This window comes from Dermatophagoides farinae, chromosome 3 (genome assembly GCF_024713945.1).
Source record: "Dermatophagoides farinae isolate YC_2012a chromosome 3, ASM2471394v1, whole genome shotgun sequence".
NCBI classification, from domain to species: domain Eukaryota; kingdom Metazoa; phylum Arthropoda; class Arachnida; order Sarcoptiformes; family Pyroglyphidae; genus Dermatophagoides; species Dermatophagoides farinae.
The window spans coordinates 6,853,147-6,875,179 of record NC_134679.1 but is presented as its reverse complement, the minus strand read 5'-3'; the positions used below and the strand labels follow the sequence as shown (position 1 = coordinate 6,875,179).

Below are 22,033 nucleotides of genomic sequence, written 5' to 3'. Positions count from 1 at the left end.
CACCAGCAAATTTGTTTTATTTATTATCCATGCTTTATATCTATCTGTAACTGTATCTGTAAGCGATTGTGAATATTTAATTTTTTAGAAATAAAAAAATGTTGTTATTTTCAACCAACTACACGTAAGTTGAAATTGTCAAATTTTATTCATTTTTAAATTGGTCATTCGTGTGTGTGTGTATTTTTACTATTCAGTTTTCGTATTTGTTTGTTTCAATGGCCAGAATATGTGTTGAAAAAAAAGGAAAAATTCTTTAAAAAAACACGCATAACAAGAGAATATTATATAACTTGGCAAAAAAATCATTTCATCATTTTTTTTAAAAGAAATGCTGTCAAGAAAGATAATTAAAACTTTTTTTTCGTTTTTTGTTTTTTGTTTTGTTTCATGGCTTGTAGCAAACAGCACAACGACTAACTTTGCTACGTAGATTACCGGATTTTAATGTTTCACTGATTGGTTTCTGAAATTCTTTGCCCGCTTCGATGGTCGTTAGCCAGAAACTGAATTTATTGGCAAAAAAATGACAACCACCAGCAGCTCCATTGCACTCGATGAATGGTGTTGCACGGAATTCTTCCAGACAACTACCTGGACTTGATAATGATTGTCCACCACCTTCAGCGCCTGCTCCGGTATGCTATATATTTAACAGTAAAGAAAAAAAACATTAATCAATTTTTTTTCAATCAAACAATTGATAAAACCAGAAAATTACCATAGCAAAACTGTAACCAATCCAAAGTTCTGTCCATTCTTGTGGACATTGTGGAATGGATTCTGTTTGGCTATGAACGGCAATCACATTACTCGGTGCTTCACAAACAACACAACGACTGATGTAATTCTGTATGGCTGCTTCTCGTACGGGCATCATTGGTTTCGGTGCATTAGTTGTTAGCCAATAGGATTTATCATTACGGCTTGCATAATTACAGACGCTATTTGAATCACAAAACAAAAATGGCATCGTACTGAATCGTCGTAAACAAGAGCCGGCAAATCCAAGATCTTGGCTATGAGCTTTTTCATTGCCCTCAATATATAGTAGACTGTAACCATCCCAAAGTTTTCCCATTCCATGTGGACATTCTGGAATGGAGCTTTGCTGACTATGTCGTACCAATAATATACCGGTAAAATAATTGGATGCAGAATCGCCAGCTAGACCAGGATATCCTCTGGGACCCTGATTTCCTTTCAAGCCAGCTGGACCAGCAAGACCATCGAAACCTCTTTCACCTTTGGCGAAAACAAAATATATTAGAAAAATATGCTCAGCAAGAGAAACAAACATTAATTAATTACCTTTCATGCCCGGCAAACCAGGGAGGCCGTCCAATCCCCTTTCCCCTTTAGGTCCAACTTGTCCTTTTTCACCCGCAACCCCAGCCGGTCCCGCATAACCTTCTCGGCCCGGAAATCCCCTTTCACCTTTCTCTCCTTTTTCTCCAGTAATCAAGGGTGCCACACAAGAATCGCCTTTATCACCACGTTGGCCTTGTGGTCCGATCAATCCGTTCATTCCTGGCCTTCCGGCCAAGCCTTTTTCTCCTTTGATATTGAGAAAACAATATATATATTGGAGAATATGCTCAGCAAGAGAAACAAGCATCAATCACCTTTGATACCGAGCAAACCAGGAACCCCGTCCAATCCCCTTTCCCCTTTATCCCCTTTTTCGCCCCGTGCTCCAACATTTCCTTTCGGACCAGGGGGACCTAAAAGTCCATCTTGTCCATTGGCGCCAGGTAACCCATCCAATCCTCTTTCACCTTTTAGCCCCGGAAGTCCTGGCAATCCATCCAATCCTCTTTCACCTTTTGGTCCCTGATTTCCGATGGGACCTGGACTTCCGATGGGACCTGGTTCACCTTTATCTCCTGATAAGTAAAACAAAATTGAAATGAAACCCAAAATTTTGTTGTTAAAATTGTTGTGTGTGAACTATGAGATTACACTATGACTTGATAGTCTTAATAGTATGTGTGCTTTTTTATTTGTTTGTCATCATTTTATTATTTGTATAAATTCAGTCATTTGTCTTTAAAAACCTACAATTGGTAGCAGAGCGTGGTTGTTGCATTGCACATCAACACATCTCTTGTCTATTTTTCCAATTTGTTTTTTTTTCATCTCTTTTGCTCTTCGACATGTCTACTAATCAAAATAATAAAGCTAAGAGTGACGGTGATCTTTCTTCAGTATTGCTCCGATTATCGAATGCGATAACGAGCATGAATGTATCGACAATCAGAACAACACTGGCCGAAGCAGAAACCAAAGTTACATCTTCTGTTTGAAAATTCACCCAGATGTTGAATACATCTTACTTGCACGTCTGAAGTTTGATCGGTTGGTGGATCGCTTGACATCACGTGATAGTCATCACCATGAAAGATATCACCAATGCATTGATGGAAGAGGATGAAAAGAATAAATCATCAAAGGGAAATGATAAATCGAATCTAAAATGCTCATATTGTAACCGTAATAGTTATATATAACACCAACAATTGCCATATAAGAAATACTGGGATAATGGTCATAAATCAACACACATCAACAGTGGCCTCAACCAGCAGACAAAGCAACAGCAACAGTAACGCCACCAATGTGAGTCGACAAGCTAGATCAGTGATCAGTGTTCATCACGATCATCAAATCGCAATACTTGGATTCTCGATTCTGGTTACAGGTCACTAATGATTGTTGCATCAAGTTGACTATAACACTATGACACCATGAGTGGCTGGTTTTTTGTCATGGTCATTCAATGTTGTTTTTCATGTTTGTTTGTTAATATGCTTATATATAAATGTTTTTCATTGAATAAAATTGTGATGATTATTAAAATCTACAATGATAAATCTGTTCTTATCAATGCGGTGCCTAAAGTGTTGGAATTGGAAGCTGCTGGTGGCGATCCGATTATAACGAATGAAATTGGAAATTCTCTGTGATCAATCTAATAAATCGTGGCCATAAGATACGATACGCTTGAATAACGGTATTGGGTACTTACGTACTTTAACCACTGCAGACTAAAAAATCTGTATCGATATTAATACAACAAACTTGCAAACCAATAAATTTACATGTTAACAGTCTTAATTTTCTATATAATTCTATTATTTCTATTGTTTGTATTTAGAAGCCTTAGGAAAAATTAACCTAACCTAACCTAACCTAACCTAAACTAAACTAAATTAAACTAAACACATTTTGAATCAAAACAGTCTTTATTTTAAACAAAACTCAAACAAACCAGTCTGCGGTGGGTAAAGTACGTAAGTACCCGGTATTGCTTGGCTTATGGTAAATTCAATTTCAATCTGCTGTCTGTTCACAGAAATTATTTGATGATGGTTATATTTGATTATTTTCGATGGTGATTCGCTACTGCTTCTGTAACACCATCCGCAAAGGTGATTTAGTTCTTCACGTCATTTGACTACTGGTATTATTGTGGTTAAACGTACAAAACAACAGAAAATCGCCACGTCTAGCTGTGAAGCTGAATCGAAAGCTTTATTTTGCCAATCAAAGAAATATTTGATTTCATCGGCCACTTGTATTTTGATATCGAAATCAATAAACTAATTTAAATTTTTTTATGATTGCAATGCTCCTATTATTATTGAATATGTCAACTAATTGTCAAAAACATTGTCATCTAATCGTATGTTTGAAATTGGGTCAAGTCATTTCTTTTCAACAAGGGAGAAATGTTGTGTGAACTATGAGATTGCATTATGACTTGATAGTTTGTCATTTTGTTAGCTTTTAATAAAGTTTATTAGTTATTAAAGCCTAAAAAAACGTTCGAACCTTTTATTCCGATTCCTGGGGGCCCGACTGGTCCCTGAAGTCCCTGCATTCCTGGTAAGCCACGGTCACCTTTGATTACTGAAAACAAAAAAAAACATCAGTCAGGATAATTGAAAATAATGATCTGAATTCCAATTTAACTTTTTCCAATATCGGAGCATCTTGCATCCAGTCCAGGTTCACCAATATCGCCTATTCAAAGAAAAAAAAAAAGATTTTAGATTTATTTCTCAATTATTATCGAGATTGTTACCTTTGGGTCCAGGCAGGCCAGGTAGTCCTTGTGGTCCACGAGCACCACTAAAACCGATGTCACCCTTTTCAAGAGAACAGTTGATTTAGAATGTTGTAATTAGTCAACAAATAACAAACAATTATTTATAATTAGTTTATTGTTTGTAATGTATAAATATGAATGATTTTACGAAATTTATTATATTATTATTCTAAAAAAAATTCTAAAGTTATTATTGTGTGTTTATTATTTGTAAATCAATATATATTCATACAACATATTGGTAGCAGATCCTTTCGATTCTATAACTCTAATTTTATTGCCACGAAGAAAAAAAAGTGCTAGAATTTATTGGTTTCAAAATGAAAGTCAAAGTTAAATGTGATAATCAATCAGCCAATCATATTTTCAATGGTTCAACAATGAAAAAATCAAGACATTTCGACCTTGAAATCAAAAAAAAAATTGTTGAAACATTCTCCGAAGATGCTGAATGATTTTGAAATCGAACATGTGGATACAAATTCACAGTTGGCAGATATATTCTTACTAAGCCACTTACAAAAGAGCCTTTTGTACGCGCTTGTCAAACAAAATCTTTGGTTAAATTGTTTGTTATTGTTTTGACAAAGACGGGAGATTTGTTGTCATTAGTCAACAAATATCTTACCTTTTGTCCTGGATAGCCAGGAATGCCGTTCAAACCTCTATCGCCTTTGGCTCCCGAAATTCCGACTGGTCCTTGTAAACCCAAGTCACCTTTTTCACCTTTTTCGCCACCACCAGGTAAGCCAGCTTGGCCTTTTTCGCCTTTTTGACCGGAAAAACCAGGCAATCCAACATCACCGGGTTCGCCTTTCAATCCTTTTAAACCAACATTGCCGATTTCTCCTTTTAGGCCCGGAAAACCAGGCAAACCGGAAGTTCCACGCAAGCCCATTGGGCCATATGGTCCCTGTGGTCCACGTTCGCCCTTTTTGGTAAAAGAAATTTTTTTTAATTTGTATTAAACAATAGCACAATGAAATTTTTAATAATAATAACAATCTTTAACCATTGTCTATATGTCACTTGGCCCAGTTTAAGGGTTTCAACAACATTGAATTCTTTATCGGACATTCTAGTAGAAATATAAATATCGATAATATACGGTAAAAAGATGAAGAAAACACGAAAGTAAAATTGTAACAAAACAAGAATGACTAATGTAACGGATTATATGAAGGGGTTCCTCAGCTGGAGAAAGACAAAAGCTTGAACTGTCAATCATCAGCTTACCCAAACGCCAACATATAAAATACCAGAAGACAAATGAAAAGGGGTCGTCATTTTTTCAGTGAGTATCAAGGTTCGTGTTTTCTTGTGTTTGTGTCTTCACGTGTTCTTTTTCGTGTTTTGATTGTTTTCTCACGTATGCTCGTTTTTCCTGTATATCATCCAAAGATAACCAATCTATGCCTGCTGATTCCAACGAAGACGCTGTTCATGTCATTACTATCAATACACCAGTAAATCGGATTCCTCACTAAGATAATATCATCAATTAACTTATTTTCTTTCTTATCATCATCATCATACTTTATATACACAGAAAAAAACGGGGGAGTCAAGTCTATGTAAACCACGCCTTTTTTATACCAATATTTCAAAACAATATAACTGTTACTGTACAAAATTTGCCATTTTTTCCCGCTAGGATTTTTTTCAATGTAAAAGAGTAAGCCAATCAGTGTTTGTGTATATGTACATCCAACAGTAGGGAATGCTTTCAATGCCATCTGTTGGCAGAAAGTTTCTAAAAAAGAACTCTGTATGATGTAGCTTTGATAATGTTTTTTTTTAATTGTTTTAGCTTCGCGCGTTGATGCAGCTTTTGCATCAAATAAATGACAGTCAATTAGTCAGTCCCGCAGGGCCAGGCTGGTATCATTATATTTAATCAATAAACGAATGATTTTCGAGTAGAATGTCTAATTAATTCGGATACACTAATGTTACTTCGTAAGCAATAACCTATTAAACAATAGTCACACTTGTATAATAGCACAATATAATCTACTAGTCTTTTATTCTATTCTTTTTTACTAGTCTATGTCTATTAATGCCCATCATCCTATATATAAGATATTTACTTGAAGATGAATAATTTCAAAACTATTCATTCAATTTTTATAAAATTAAAAGCGTTTTATTTCACGTTTATTTAGCTTCAAAATGATATATAACTCATCTGCATTATCTTTATCTAAGTACAGTTAATTTGATCTTGATTGTCGAAAAGTCGGATTTTCTGAATGAAAGTACTAAAACATCAACTTCTGTTATTATTGAAACCTATGTATTACATCGTAATATCTCTTGTTTTCTATGTAGAACTAGCATATTTTTCCAAACAAAAATCTTGTTAATCCATTTATCAGTGTTTCTCAACCATAGGGTCAATTCCGGATATGTTTCGGAATAAATCCAGACGTATGGTAACCCTAAGAATTTCTATGCCAATTTCTATATGTTATTTTGAACAAGAGGATTGACGAACTGCTGGTCAACGAACTGAAATCTATGTATGGAAGTAAAGTGACCACAGTTCTAATTGTTTGGTCACAGGATACTTCAGAAAGGCCTGGGGTTAACAGAGAAATTCCAAGCGTATATCCAAGATCAGGTGTTAAAGAGAACCATGGATAACTCCCAGGAATAAACATGATAAAATAAACTGAATGTGTATTGGACCAAACTCTTTTATATGTAATTATTTGTATATATTCGTAATTTTAAGATTTAATAATATTGTAATGCTATTCAATTAGATGTAAATATTTTCAATGCTCAAATAAAAAGATATTCAGGCTTTCGAACAATACTGGAATCGATTCATAAATCAGTCTAAAACTACGGTCGTAACCAGCGCCGAGCCGTGGCTGTTGGGCGCCCTTGTGCAAAAAAAAATTTCGTCGCCCCTTGTCCAAAAAAATTTACGCATAACGTAAGAGGGTGTAAAATTTTTTAAGTATGTACAAATTAAGGCGCGGGTAAAAAAATTGTCATTGTTATTTGAAAATAAAATTAATAAATTAAAAAATCTAACCTGAAAGGAACAAAATAGAGAGAATGACAAACCAATTGCCAACTATATAGCTAAAGTTAAATGTCCATTCTGAATGGTACAAATATATTAATAAGTGTTGTAAAATTTAATTGAAATACAAATGTCAGGGAAATCATAAAAATCACAAAAATGGATGTATCAAAATTAATCATTAAAGATCCGATCATCAAAGGATGTGAGAAACATCAGAAAACATCGATATGGAAATTTTAATAAATGTAAAAACATTCTATCATGAATACAACAAATGATACATTACTAAAATGGTAATGTGGCATTTGAACATCCGATTGTGAAAACAAAATAAATTATGAATTTCAAATTTATTATAAAAGCTAATCTAAAAAGAATAATAAAGTACTATAATTTTACTTGTGAATGTTGTGTGTAACCAACCTAACACGACCAGTTCAGAATCGAGAAAATGACAAATCCAACCTAACACGACCAGTGCAGAATCGAGAAAACATCAAATCCAACCTAACACGATCAGTGCAGAATCGAGAAAACATCAAATCCAACCTAACACGATCAGTTCAGAATCGAGAAAATAACAAGTCCAAACTAACACAATCAATTCAGAATTCAAAATTCAAAATCCTGAAAATAACAAATCCAACCTAACACAATCAATTCAGAATTCAAAATTCAAAATCCAGAAAATAATCCAACCTAACACGACCAGTTCAGAATCGTGAAAATAACAAATCCAACCTAACACAATCAATTCAGAATTCAAAATTCAAAATCCAGAAAATAATCCAACCTAACACGACCAGTTCAGAATCGTGAAAATAACAAATCCAACCTAACACGATCAGTTCAGAATCGAGAAAATAACAAGTCCAAACTAACACAATCAATTCAGAATTCAAAATTCAAAATCTAGAAAATAACAAATCCAACCTAACACAATCAATTCAGAATTCAAAATTCAAAATCCAGAAAATAACAAGTACAAACTAACACGACCAGTTCAGAATCGAGAAAATGGCAAATCCAACCTAACACGATCAGTTATGAATTCAAAATTCAAAATCGGGAAAATAACAAGTCCAAACTAACACGGGTCGCGAAAAATTTTAAAATCTCATACCGGGCAGCGTTCAAAAAAGTTTGGGAAAAGCTGATTTATCTTACAAATATTCATCGGATCAAACATTCCTTATATGTTGATCATTTATCAGATTTGAAATTTCAATTAATGCTGCCTGTTAACCAATTTCATCACCCATTTGTATTTTTCAACTTCTTAAATAACGTTCGTAACCAAAATCATGATTTTCATATTTATACTGACTGTTCAAAATTGGCTGGTCGTGTTGGATTTTCCAGGAGGAATTATTTGCAATTTTCCAAGCATCATTATGGTTGAAAAGAACAAACCGATCTGCAAGAATTTTTATTGACTCGTACTCTTCTGTTCTTGCAATTCTGAAAATAAATCATTTTCAACAAAGATATTGATGAGCAACCAGCAAAAGAACAAAATACGACTTACGTTGAGGCTTATATTAATTGATTTTAACGATAATTAACAATTTCACAAATTTAAAAATAAGAAAACAAATGAATTTTATTCGAAATCACCATAAAAACAAATCGGATAGAATAAATAGCACAACTGACACAAAACATATGTTCCGCTCTCTCAATGACCATATTCATACCTTGAAAGTAAATATGAATAATTTTAGAATTTCTATCACTTGTGTTATGAATCGTAATAATTCGACCAATTTTTGTATTTGAAATGAACCTTTGAAGTTTTATATGATTTAAAAAAAAAATTCTCTCGATTTTGAATTCTGAATTGATTGTGTTAGGTTGGATTTGTTATTTTCACGATTCTGAACTGGTCGTGTTAGGTTGGATTATTTTCTGGATTTTGAATTTTGAATTCTGAATTGATTGTGTTAGGTTGGATTTGTTATTTTCAGGATTTTGAATTTTGAATTCTGAATTGATTGTGTTAGTTTGGACTTGTTATTTTTTCGATTCTGCACTGATCGTGTTAGGTTGGATTTGATGTTTTCTCGATTCTGCACTGATCGTGTTAGGTTGGATTTGTCATTTTCTCGATTCTGAACCGGTCGTGTTAGTTTGGATTTGTTATTTCTCGATTTTGAATTTTGAATTCTGAATTGATTGTGTTAGTTTGGATTTGTTATTTTCTCGATTCTGTATTTTGAATTCTGAACTGATTGTGTTAGTTTGGACTTGCCATTTTCTCAATTCTGAACTGGTCGTGTTAGGTTGGATTTGATGTTTTCTCGATTCTGCACTGATCGTGTTAGGTTGGATTTGTTATTTTCTGGATTTTGAATTTTGAATTCTGAATTGATTGTGTTAGTTTGGGCTTGTTATTTTCTCGATTCTGAACTGGTCGTGTTATGTTGGATTTGTCATTTTCTCGATTCTGCACTGATCGTGTTAGGTTGGATTTGATGTTTTCTCGATTCTGAACTGATCGTGTTAGGTTGGATTTGATGTTTTCTCGATTCTGAACTGGTCGTGTTAGTTATTTACTGGTACTGTATGTATGTAAACATTATTGATTTGAACTGACTTTCACATTAATTATAAAATAAACAAGCTTCGATTTGCTTGTATCCGGTTATCCGTGGTGATTGAATGAAAATCTGAATAGAAACTTTGGTCACCAAAAGGGCGCCCATCGTGATTATCCATGAAAATTTAATGAAAATCTGAATGGAAACTTTGGTCATCGAAAGGGCGCCCATCGCGATTATCCATGGTGATTGAATGAAAATCTGAATAGAAACTTTAGTCATCAAAAGGGCGCCCATTCCGATTAGTGACAGTTTTAAAATCCAAAAAAAGAAATTTACGGAAAACAAAAAGCACTAAAAGAAAATTCCCAAGAAAAATGCAAAACAGATGCTCGTTTTCGCTCCTGATGCTGTAAAATTAGTTTTAGAGCCAATATTTTTCAATTTTGGCGCCTCAGACTCTTTATTTTCTCATATCACTGCCTCGATGGCTCATTGGACAATTTTTATTTTTTTACGAAAAAAGCGCCCCTAATGTCCAGGCGCCCTTGTGCGGCGCACATCCTGCACAATGGCACGGCTCGGCCCTGGTCGTAACAACAAAAAAACGACCATCAAACAGCCAAAGTTGATTGAGGATTATTTAAGTAATATGGGATATGTTGTTTAGTAAAATATTTCTAATTACCATTTATCAATATAATCGAGGAAGTAGTATTTTTTTCTATTCATTAATTCAATCGATTTAACCATTCATTCACCAATTCATACATTTTATTGTATTGTAGACCCAAGAGAAAAAAATTTCTTGAATGTAAAAGGTCAATTTCAAAAATTTATTTATCATTGGACTCATTTTCAAAATTAAAAATCTTGGTTGACCAAGACATTTTAGCCTCAGTGATGAATTATTAAATACTGGGAATCATTTCATCATCAAGATACAAGATCACAAACCATGGACATGCCATGTTTGTAAAAAAAAATCACCGTATCAATGGATCTTGTACAACAAAAGTTTCTGCTTAAATGATTTTAAATAATATCATAGTAAATTATAAAATAAAAAAAAATACACTACAAATTGATGTATTTTTAATTTGTAAAATGATTTCGAAGAGAAAAACCGAATATATCAATTGTATTTGATAAAATAACAATAATATCCAATATATGCAATTTTTGTTGTCTGTGTGGCCATCATCCTATATATAGGATGGAAGTTCAAAGTTCAATTTCTCGAAATATAAAAATTTTAAAAATAAATAAATGTCATATTTATTACTTGTAGCCATCAAATTTTTATAATTGATAACTTTTTTTCAAAAAAAAAATTTAGGCATTAATGGGTTAAATTTCCACTGTAAACTGCAATTTTTACACTCTGCAAGTATAAAAAACTGTATTAACTTGGCATTCAATGCGGCAAAGCTGAGCCGGCCATTTCTACTTATTTTCAGTACAAACATGACTATTTATAGTTTGAGCTACTCAGTGTGTGTGTCTTTTGAATGCCGCTGAAACAGTTCGTTCAGCTCAGAAGTAGAAGCCGCCTCTAAAGAAACGCATTCTTTTTTTTTCATTATTCTAGTTCAGCACACGTTGCCGCAGCTTTTGAATCCATCCAATAGATGGTGCAGTCATTCAATAGAATATAGAAAGAGTTTGAATTTGAATTTTTCGAATTTTGATACAACTGAATGATTGTTGTTGTTAAAATAATGTGTAGCTATGTGCTACTTGATAGATTGAGGTTAAACTAATGATGACTCCATGATGATTGCAACCTCAATATTTTGTTTACTAAAAAAAAGAAATGTTTTTTACCTTTGGTCCTTGAAATCCTGGCAATCCTCTCAATCCTTTATCGCCTTTAGGACCGGAAATTCCATAAATTCCTGGTGGTCCAGGCAAACCAGCATCTCCTTTATCTCCTTTGACACCTTCCAAACTTGTTGCTGGGAGCCCAGGCTCACCTTTCATCCCCGGAAGCCCTGGAAAACCTCTTTCGCCTCTTTCACCGGCTAATCCAGTGGCGCCCGGTTGAATACCAGGGTCGCCTTTATCTCCTTTTATCGCTCCATCACCTGGTGGTCCCCTCAAACCAGGTAACCCATGATAACCTTTATCTCCTGATGCAATGATAAGTGAATTAAAAATTCGAGTTTCAATCATTTTTCACTGACCTTTTGGACCTTGAACGCCTTTTTGACCCTGCATACCAGGCATTCCGGCATTTCCTTTGTCACCTGAAAAGTTGAACATTCGATTGTAAAAGAAAACAAATTATGAATCTGAAAATCATCATCATATGTATATTTTATTTTATATATATTATGATATTAAATTATTTGTGTGTGTGTGTGTGTAAACATCCAACAGTAGGAAATGCTTTTAGCGCCATCTGTCGGTAAAAGGTTTCTAAAGTGGTGAGATGTAGCTTTGATGTGTTTTTTTTTTTTGATTGTTAAACTTCGCGCGTTGATGCAGCTTTTCAGCATCAAATAGATGACCGTCAATTAGTCAGGTTGATGTTTTTGTACTGACAAAAATCAATTGAATAACTAATTGAAAAAAATCACTTTACTGCCAAAATAATTAATTAAATATATTATTATGACCGAAAATGAATTTTTTCACTGCCAAAAAGAATACTTTCAAAAACATGTATTTCTACAAAAAATGGTCGCGATAATTATTTACCTTTAAGTCCTTGCATTCCATCGGCACCGGGTTGACCAGCCAAACCTGGGGGTCCAGGTATTGCATCCCCTTTTTCGCCTTTAATACGAAAAAATTATGTTAAAGCAAGCAATTGACACATTAAATTATGAATGAAACCTTTTATTCCTGGTAATCCAGCCATACCATCTCGACCCGGGGGGCCGGAATTGCCTTCTTTTCCAGGCATACCAGGCAGGCCTTAGATGATAATAAAATTAATTGCCGATTAATTTATTTACATCACAGCAAAGTTTATATCTTACCAGAAAGACCTGGATAGCCTCTGTCACCTTTTTGGCCGGGCAAGCCGTTCATTCCGTTGTTTCCGGCTAGGCCTCTGTCACCTTTATTTCCTTTCATGCCATCACGTCCTGGAAAACCGGCGGGGCCTTCGGGACCCATTGGTCCCGGATACCCTGGCTCTCCTATTGTTGTAAATATATGTTTATTTAATATAGTTGTATTTTAATGCGATAAATAAAAAACAGGCAGGTTCAAGGCAATTCTAAAACTAAACTCTGAAAGGCGTAAACGCCAATTGTTTAAGTAGCAGTTGGATCTAATTATCGAACACCAATCTACTCCTCCTCCGTAGTAATCGAGATTCTTGGCCGGCCTCTTCTTCTAACTAGAGCGAGGGTCGAAGTTTGGTCGTGACAAATTTTAAGTTGATTCACATGGACTCGGCGTTGAACTCCGTCGTTCCCAACTAAGTTAAATATCAAAGGATTTTCGGTAGAGACAGCAACAAACGGACCAAGAAACTAATTTGTATCTATCTACTATTCTAGTCTATTCTATTATTATTATATTTTATATTATCCATCTATTTATGACGCTAATCTATTTATCTATTCTATTTATATTTTATTATATATTATTATCTATTATCAGGAAGATGTTCTACAGAATATTGGACGTAGAGACAAAGGTAATAAGTGAAGACATCGACGAAAAAGAAACAATGGAATTTTGGCAAGGCTTATGCAAGTCTGAAGACAGTGAAACAAATCATGATGATCTTATCAACACATTGGAGCCCATACAAATATGGATAGACAACAATAATGAGGATGAAACGAAAGAATTTATCGAGCAATCGATTAAATATCTCCCCAATTGGAAGACACCAGGCCATGATCATGTCCATAATTTTTTCATCAAAAAAAATCCATGCACTGCATGACAAAATCAAAGAAATAATATGCGAGATTATATCAAATCCGGAAATAATAGATGAAGAATTTTACATTGGAACGACATATCTCATCCCGAAAGTCAATAATGCAAGTCAACCAAATGAGCTACGACCAATAACATGTCTACCAAATCTCTACAAACTAGTAAGCAAAGTGATGGCATCGATATTAGCTAGAATATGTGACGTAAATAACATAATATCAATCAATCAAATGGGCACGAGAAGAGCATGTCAAGGAGCAAAACAACAAGCCCTCATCAACAAAAACATAAACATCAAGTATAACAATAGCTTAGCAACTTCATGGATACATTGGAGAAAATGGGCTTCGAAACAAATAACCAAAAATCAGCAAGTAATGTTGAATCTGAAAACGTGTTTGGACAAGTAGTAGATGATCATAATGGCTACAAGTATTTGGGAGTACTGGAAGACCACAATAATGTGATAAAACAAGAAAACAAAGATATAATCGCTTCAAAGGTTCTTGACAGAATCAACAAATTATGTGATACAAAGCTGAATGCCAAGAATCTGTTCTCGAGCATAAATGAATTCTCGTTATCGACGTTGAATTATTATATTGATCTCATACCGTTCGAGCCAGAAGAATTGCAATCAATAGACAACAACGTGAGAAGAATATTGGTCAACCATAATGTGCTAAACTATGACTACAAAAAACGACACAACGATGTAGTAAGAAGCATCCACTTCCTATACACTAAAAAATATGGTCTTAACAAGAACAAACGACTGAAAAATTATTAAGTGGCAAATGTGATCAGCAATGAAAGAGTACGAATAAAATCAGATGTAACAATATTGACTGAATTACGGATTGATCACAATAAATCGGACCTCATGATCCACGACTTGAAAACCAACGAAATAACACTAATAGAAGTTGGAATCACAAACAAAAACCGATTAGCAACAACAGAGTTGGAAAAAGCAAGAAAATATGACACTTTAGCTTTAGAAGTCCAAATCATTTTCAATAAAATTTTCTAAGTCCAAATCATTGTTAAATAATTCGATTTTTTCATACAATGAAATTTATACGTTGAAAATAAATTTTATTGTATCAGCCTGTTAAATTGATTTTTGATTAATCATTGTATTTTTCATTTTGCATTTTTATTAATCAATTCATCCAATTCATCAAATTTTTAATTAATTTAAATTTCAATATTATGTAAGGATGTACAAATCAAGGTTGCTAATAAATAATTTGAAACATAATTGTAAGTTGTAATTCTTTTGCTATTGACATGTTCAATGTTTTATTCCTTTTGTATTGAATTTTTTTTAAGTTTTTGGAAAAATGGACAAACTGGCAAATAATGACAAGCGATACATTCGCGAAAAGTTGACCAAAATAAGCGAGCAGATTATTTGCAAGAAGCCAAGAGCGCAAATAATCGCCGCTTATTCTCGGCTAATTAAAAGAAAGTGGGGAATTGCCGAGAAAAATGAAACAATTTGTTTTGAGGTGTGTTGCAATATTGAAAAAAAAATTAATTGTTGCATTGAAATATTGTATTTTGAATTATAGTATTGTCTTGATATTGATTTTTGGGAACGAATCAATAATCACATGATATTAATTTCCCAAAGCGATTTGCCCGAGTTTCATTTAATGAAACTGAAACAAGATCTGGAACGGGCTAATCGTTTAAAAACAAATTCAAAATCAGTAAGTTACTACTAAAATACGTAATTCAAACTAATTGTGTAAATTTTTTCGATAATTGTATTGTAGACAAAAAAAGTCGATTCGATCCAAATAAAGTTTTGTTAAATGAAATGTATAAGTTTGATATATTCAATATATCTTTCTTTTTATTTTAGCAAAGGATGGATTAATTCTAGTCACCGATCATCCATTTCCCACACATAAAAAAAATTGTCAGAGAAATTCTGAATGAAATTGGAACGTTTTTAGAAGTAATTGAATTGATTACAATTTTATCGATAAATATTAAACCAAAATCTATTATAAATATAGGTGAAAAACTTTGAAACGAATGATGGGTTGATATTTGCTATTGGTGATACTTGGAAAATTGATCATAAAAGTAATTTGGCTTTATAAATGATGTGGTAAATAATAATTTTTAATTTAATTATCTTCATAGTTGATCAACATAATCTGTGGCAATATGCCGAATTAACAAATAAAAATATCAAAAAAGAACTTAAGGAATTATCTCATAATAATTCTTTTATTTTTCAATTCAAAAATAATTGGATGATCAATTCGCCAATTCAAAAATAGGTGATTATCATGCAGGTAATTATATTCAAAAACCAAAAAAACTTTCAATCTCTTTAACTTTGTGTTTATTTCATAATCATAGTTGAAAAAATCATCTTTTGGCATGAAATAGATTCTGATAAAATCTTAAATAAAAATCCATCACCAACAGAAATATCACAAACATCATCGTTGTCGGTTGTGGTAAATAATCTCAGTATTTCGTATAAAAATTATCAAAAAGTAATTTACAGTGCATAAAGAAGATTCTCATCGCTAATGTTAGATTTTTTTTTTGAACAGCCAAGTCTTTATGAAGGAAATGAACAAATTGAAATGGCAATTAAAGCCTCATTACAAGATACGGACAATGTTGATGACTGCAAAATGAATCAATGATGGAATAACATCAATCGGAACAAGATAATTGGAGAAATTATTTAAAATCAGATGAAAGTAGTAAAATGAAAATAGACATGCAATATCCGAATGGTAATAAAGAATAGATTATTTTCCATCGGATTGAAAACTAAAAAAATCATTATCAATTATAATTTTATTTCTAACTTTATGTTTTTTTATATCGAATAAAAATCAAATTATTATTGAATTATTGAATTTATGAATGGCAAATGAATAGTGGGCGGGATTATGAAACGGTTAAAGCGCGGTTTTTTTCGTCGATTCAAACAGATAGTTCAAATAATTGCTACAAGATGGGTTTAAAAATTAACAACAACGAAAATCGTACAACAGCATTACCATGCGCAGAAAAATATGCGCGAAAGCGTGGTATGTTTTGCGTGAGTGAACTATTTAGTGTGTCTATTTTGTGTGTCTGAACTTATCGAACAGTGGGGAAAACTTTTGAATGCCGCTGAAACAGTTCGTCCAGCTCAGAAGTAGAGGTCGCTTCCAAAGAAACGCATTCTGTGGTTTGTAGCTTTGACAAAGCTTTTTTTTTGATTGTTCTAGCTTGTTTTTTTTTTTTATTATAACATATTGTAGTGTAAACACATGTGTACACTAAACTCATCTGTTCGAATTGGGGCTAATCATTAATGACGTTAACACACGCCACCACAATATATTATATATGAAATTTAAAAATCTACAAAATAAATTAACTGTTTTATTTTGTTCTTCTCACCTATTTCGCCCTTGGATCCAGGAAAACCAGGTAACCCAGGATAGCCAATATCGCCCTTGATTCCCATCTAAAAATATAAACAATTAGCAATTATCATTAGTTTTCAAATGAGTTTTTTCCCTTGAATACTAACCATTCCAGGCTGGCCTTTGTTTCCTTTTTCTCCCATAGGACCGGGAGGACCCATATCACCTTTTTGGCCACTGCTACCAGGCAAACCCTGGAAAAATTTTGTTAATCATTTCGAGGAATAAATTTGTTCGCAAGATGTTTCCACTTACTGGCAAACCAGTTCTTCCAGTTCCAGCAAAACCTTTATCACCTTTCAATCCTATCGGATACAATTAAGCATTATTTTATTATTATTATTATTCATAGTGATAATTTTGTGATTGCTTCTTATCATGCCTCTCATCTTGTTCCTATCCTATTGGATAAGGTGCCAATAATATCATCACTGGTACGAATCTATCAAAGAATGTTTCGAATCGCTACGTGGAATATGAAGACTATATCGATCCGAAATTTGACTACTATGGTTTAACGGTTACAAAGATATCTGTGCAATCAAGTAGAATTGCTAAATGAATCAATTATATATCAAGTGATGTTGCCATTGCTGCTAGTAAACAAATATATCAATTGTCTATGCATTAGTGAATTTACGAAACGTAAAGTGGCCATACAACATGAAGACAAAATATGGAACGTGACAGATTTGTAATATCTGAAAAATGTGTCAAGAAAATTAAAGACGACGGGGTCAGGTCAACATCTGACAAAAGTATCTGAACAAAATAACAAATCATCAGCTGATTCTTGTGGTACCTTGTCATGTATAAACAATTTCCATTTATTTTCTTCCATTACAACTGTGTTATTATCTGTTGTATATTAGTGAATAAAGAAACGTATATTAGAATTGTAATATTCGAAAGTTCTAATAACAGAAATTATATTTATTATACTAAACAGATGAAATAAAATTTACTTGATTTCTTGTGTTCAATGAAAGCACATCGTGTTATTATTTTTTCCTGTGTGAATGTTAAATAAAATTATAACATTTGGTAGCAGAAGACGTGGTTCCCTGAATTGTCATTATGGCCGAAAACAACGATAATAATCGTGGTAATAATGGTGATCAAAATCTATTGAAATCATTAACTGATTTATTTTGTCAGTTAAATAACCGTTTGAGTCATATTGAAAATCAAGATCGTACCACTAATGATGGTAATATTGTCAATCATACCAATCGTGTCAAGTCTAATCATGAAAATTATGTGTTATCACAAATCGTAAAGTATGATGGCAAGAATCTTAAACATTGGCTTACATCTGTGAAATCAGCATTCAGAAGTTGTGGCTATAGTCACTTTCTTGAATCTGAATTGGATGAAAATCATCCAGATTATGCGATTTATCAAAATTGTTTAGGAACAATTTCGTTGACTTTCATACCGGAAAAATTCGAAGTAATTGAACATTGTAAAAGTGTTTTCCAAGTATGGTCTCATATGGCTAAGGTCGAAAAGGACACCTATGCAACAGCAGTTCGTAAGTTTACCGAATTGATTAATTGTTCATATAAAGGAGGTTCCTTGAGAACATGGCTTGAAACAATCATAGCAAAATTTGAATCTATTGAATCTGAATGGTGCAAATACACAGACAAACATCGATGTGTGATTGTTATGTGCATGCTTCGATCGAATTCCAAGTTCGAACAATTAGCTGATCGAATAATGATGAATCAAAATGGCACAATGAACGATATAATGAATGAATTTATTGAATATGATGAGAAAATTAAATCTCAATCTATTTCATCAAATTTTGGTTTAAATGAAAAAACAGCTAAAGAAAAAAAGAAATCAAAAAATGGTCTTAAATGTTCGTATTGCCATAAAATCGGTCATAAAATTGAAGACTGTTGGGAAAAGCAAAAATGTACACCATCATCTTCTACAACCAATGAAAAATCTTCTTCAACATCACAAAAGTCAAATAGTAAAAATCAAAAGAAGGTGGCTAAAACACTTATTTTAAAATCTGTTGAAAAGTCATCAAATATCTGGATATTAGATTCAGGTTGTACTTCACATACGACAGTAAATGAAAATTTACTTATTGATCCTAAAGACAAACAAGTTGAATTTGAATTAGCTAGTAAAGATACAGTTACATCAAAGAAAATTGGCAACGTCATCATACAGCCAAAACCAGATTGCAAATTATTATTAAAAGATGTTGCATATGGTGAATTCAGTTCAAATCTTATTTCAGTACGAAAGCTAACTGAAGATGGTTTCAAAATAATTTTTGAAGATAATGTTGCTTATATTTCAAAGAATGATATTTCATTCACAGCAAAGACTGATGAAAATAATTTATGGATCATAAACAGTCAACCAAAGAATTTTGTATTGAATCTTTGGCATAAACGTTTGGCACATTGTGGTCAAAATGTTTTAAAACGTATCAAAAATGATGTACCAGCTATTAATCTGAAATATGAAACATGTGAAGATTGTATGATGAACAAATCTATTTCTATTCCTCATCATACACCTATGATCTACAATAATGTAAAACCATTTGAAATGTTACATGTTGATTTATGGGAAGCTCCTGTTCCATCCGTTCAAGGAAGTAAATATGGCATGTTAATAGTGGATCATTATTCTCGTTTCACGTTTGGTATTCCAATTGTTTCAAAATCTGATGCAGCAAGTAATCTTATTGAATTTATAAAATTTCATCAGAAAAAATTCAAACGTGAAGTAAAAACGATTCGTACAGATCGTGGAAAAGAATTCATAAACAATGAACTGAAAACATTTTGTGAAGAAAGTGGTATTACACATGAAACAACCGTTGGTTATTCACCACAGCAGAATGGAATAGTCGAGCGAATGAATAGAACAGTTTTTGACACTGTGCGACTATTATTGAATTCTTCAAATGCTCCTCATAAATTGTGGGCAGAAACTATGTGTACATCAATTTATGTTATCAATACATGGATTAGAGAAGATGGTAAATCACCATATGAAAAATTTCATAATAAAAAGCCATGTTACGATCATTTGAAAACTTTTGGTTGTGAAGCTTTCTATCATCAACCTAAACCAAAACGATCAAAGTTTGACAAAACATCTGTGAAGCTTATGTTTATCGGTTATACAAAATCAGTTTCTAATTTTCGTTTGTATAATCCAGTTACAGATGAAATTGTTATTACAAATGATGTCAAATTTAACGAAAACAAAATGTATTTTAATTGGTTTAAAACATCAAGAAAAACATTTGATGAAAATTCTCAATCTATCTCATCATCAATTATAAATATGGATGATTCAAATGAAGATAGTGAAATTGAAAGTGAAGATGAAGAACAATTTCAACGAAATGAAGATACTGAATCAGTGTTCTCTGATTCTGAATCAATTACTTCATCATCTAGCTCAAATACAATAAATCAGTCATCATCATCAACATCAAGATCTTATCGTGATGCTAATTATATTCCAAATGAAGATGAAATTGAATCAGAAGATTCATTGACATTAAATGAAAATGATGATAATGAAATAATACCAAGACGATCAACACGTGAAAATAGGGGAGTACCCCCAACTAGATTTGGTTTTAAATGTGTGAATACATACAACATACCATCTACATATGATGAAGCTATTAAATCAGCGGAGTCAAATGAATGGAAACAAGCTATAGATAAAGAAATCAAACAGCTTGTAAAATACAAAGTTTTTGAAAAAGTGTCTCATGATCAATCTAGAAAAGTTATTCCTACAAAATGGATTTTCACACGAAAGCGTGATGGCACATACAAAGCTAGATTAGTAGCGTGTGGTTATTCACAAAAGTTTGGTATTGATTATAATGAAATCTGTTCACCAACACCTGATTCATCGTTAACAAATATTATTCTGAGCTACGCAAAAACATTTAATTTCAAAACACGTCAATTAGATGTTCGAACAGCATTTTTGAATGCTAATTTATCAGAAGATTTATATGTAAAAACACCACCAGGATTTGGTAACGATGGTCATCTTAAATTGAAGAAGGCACTCTATGGTTTGAAGCAGAGTCCTTTAATGTGGTACAATACCATATCATCATATTTGATATCGATTGGATTCAACCGTTGTACTGCTGATAAATGTCTTTTTAAGAAGCAAAAGATGCTCTTATTGATCTATGTAGATGACATTATCATCATTGGCCCAGATACAGATTGTATAGATCGTGTAATAAGAGATCTTGAACAAAAATTCGAGATGACTGATATCGGAAAATTAAACGACTATCTTGGTGTACAAATCATTGAAAAAGATGATCATTTTGAATTGAATCAAACAAAATATATTCGGAAAATCATGAATGAATTTCGAATGAATGAATGTAAACCAACAAATGTACCAATGGCATCGTTATATATTCATAATGAAGACGAAGAAATTGATGAAAATTTACCAATACGAGAATTAATTGGATCTTTATTGTATGTGGCTAATAAAACACGACCGGATATTTTATTCTCAACAAATTGGTTATCAAGATTTTTGACAAAACCAACAAAATCTTTATTTAATGCTGCTAAGCAGATTCTTCGTTATTTATCTGGCACAATTGATAAATGTTTAATTATTGGATGTCTGGAAGAAAATCTATTGGTATATACTGATTCATCATTTGGACAAGGCGAATCAAAACATTCAACCAGTGGTCTTGTTATAAGATGTGGAAATTCTACTATAGAATGGAAAAGTAACAAACAGCGAAAAATTTCTGTTTCTAGTTGTGAATCTGAAATTACTGCTATCATGGATGGATATAAATGTGTCACTTTCATTAAACAAATTTTTCAATTTCTCAAGTTTAATGTTAATATCATTTTTAAATGCGATAATCAGTCAGTGATACATTTGATTACTAATCAAAAATCCATGAAACGTTCAAGATATTTTGATATTG

The 22,033-nt window shown here is 32.7% G+C and overlaps 2 protein-coding genes and 2 long non-coding RNA genes across 5 annotated transcripts in view; 3 read left to right on the top strand and 1 right to left on the bottom strand.

Annotated features, from left to right (window-relative positions):
• Positions 1 to 101: 101 nt before the first annotated feature.
• The window catches only part of Col4a1 (Collagen type IV alpha 1), a 48,214-nt gene continuing 26,282 nt past the window's right edge, over positions 102 to 22,033 (bottom strand). For both annotated transcript variants that reach the window (XM_075729505.1, XM_075729506.1), the window contains 16 exons: positions 17,308 to 17,357; positions 17,160 to 17,246; positions 17,027 to 17,093; positions 12,679 to 12,840; positions 12,533 to 12,613; positions 12,395 to 12,472; positions 11,878 to 11,940; positions 11,519 to 11,823; positions 4,740 to 5,042; positions 4,088 to 4,151; positions 3,976 to 4,026; positions 3,835 to 3,912; positions 1,626 to 1,886; positions 1,312 to 1,557; positions 722 to 1,245; positions 102 to 643 (listed from right to left, as the gene is read on the bottom strand). In XM_075729505.1, the coding sequence (XP_075585620.1) occupies positions 389 to 643; positions 722 to 1,245; positions 1,312 to 1,557; positions 1,626 to 1,886; positions 3,835 to 3,912; positions 3,976 to 4,026; positions 4,088 to 4,151; positions 4,740 to 5,042; positions 11,519 to 11,823; positions 11,878 to 11,940; positions 12,395 to 12,472; positions 12,533 to 12,613; positions 12,679 to 12,840; positions 17,027 to 17,093; positions 17,160 to 17,246; positions 17,308 to 17,357 (2,675 nt within the window). In that variant the 3' untranslated portion in view covers positions 102 to 388. The remainder of the gene's footprint in view (positions 644 to 721; positions 1,246 to 1,311; positions 1,558 to 1,625; positions 1,887 to 3,834; positions 3,913 to 3,975; positions 4,027 to 4,087; positions 4,152 to 4,739; positions 5,043 to 11,518; positions 11,824 to 11,877; positions 11,941 to 12,394; positions 12,473 to 12,532; positions 12,614 to 12,678; positions 12,841 to 17,026; positions 17,094 to 17,159; positions 17,247 to 17,307; positions 17,358 to 22,033) is intronic.
• LOC142597412 (uncharacterized) lies at positions 5,049 to 6,265 on the top strand. Its single transcript, XR_012832142.1, has 2 exons — positions 5,049 to 5,405; positions 5,513 to 6,265. It is a non-coding gene; the product is annotated as an uncharacterized LOC142597412 (long non-coding RNA).
• On the top strand, positions 12,855 to 14,139 carry LOC142597410 (uncharacterized). Its single transcript, XM_075729519.1, is given in 2 exon segments — positions 12,855 to 13,577; positions 13,579 to 14,139. Coding segments are annotated over 2 exon segments (759 nt in total). The 5' UTR covers positions 12,855 to 13,247; the 3' UTR covers positions 14,008 to 14,139.
• LOC142597411 (uncharacterized) lies at positions 14,829 to 17,012 on the top strand. Its single transcript, XR_012832141.1, has 5 exons — positions 14,829 to 15,111; positions 15,175 to 15,566; positions 15,628 to 15,697; positions 15,758 to 15,912; positions 15,980 to 17,012. It is a non-coding gene; the product is annotated as an uncharacterized LOC142597411 (long non-coding RNA).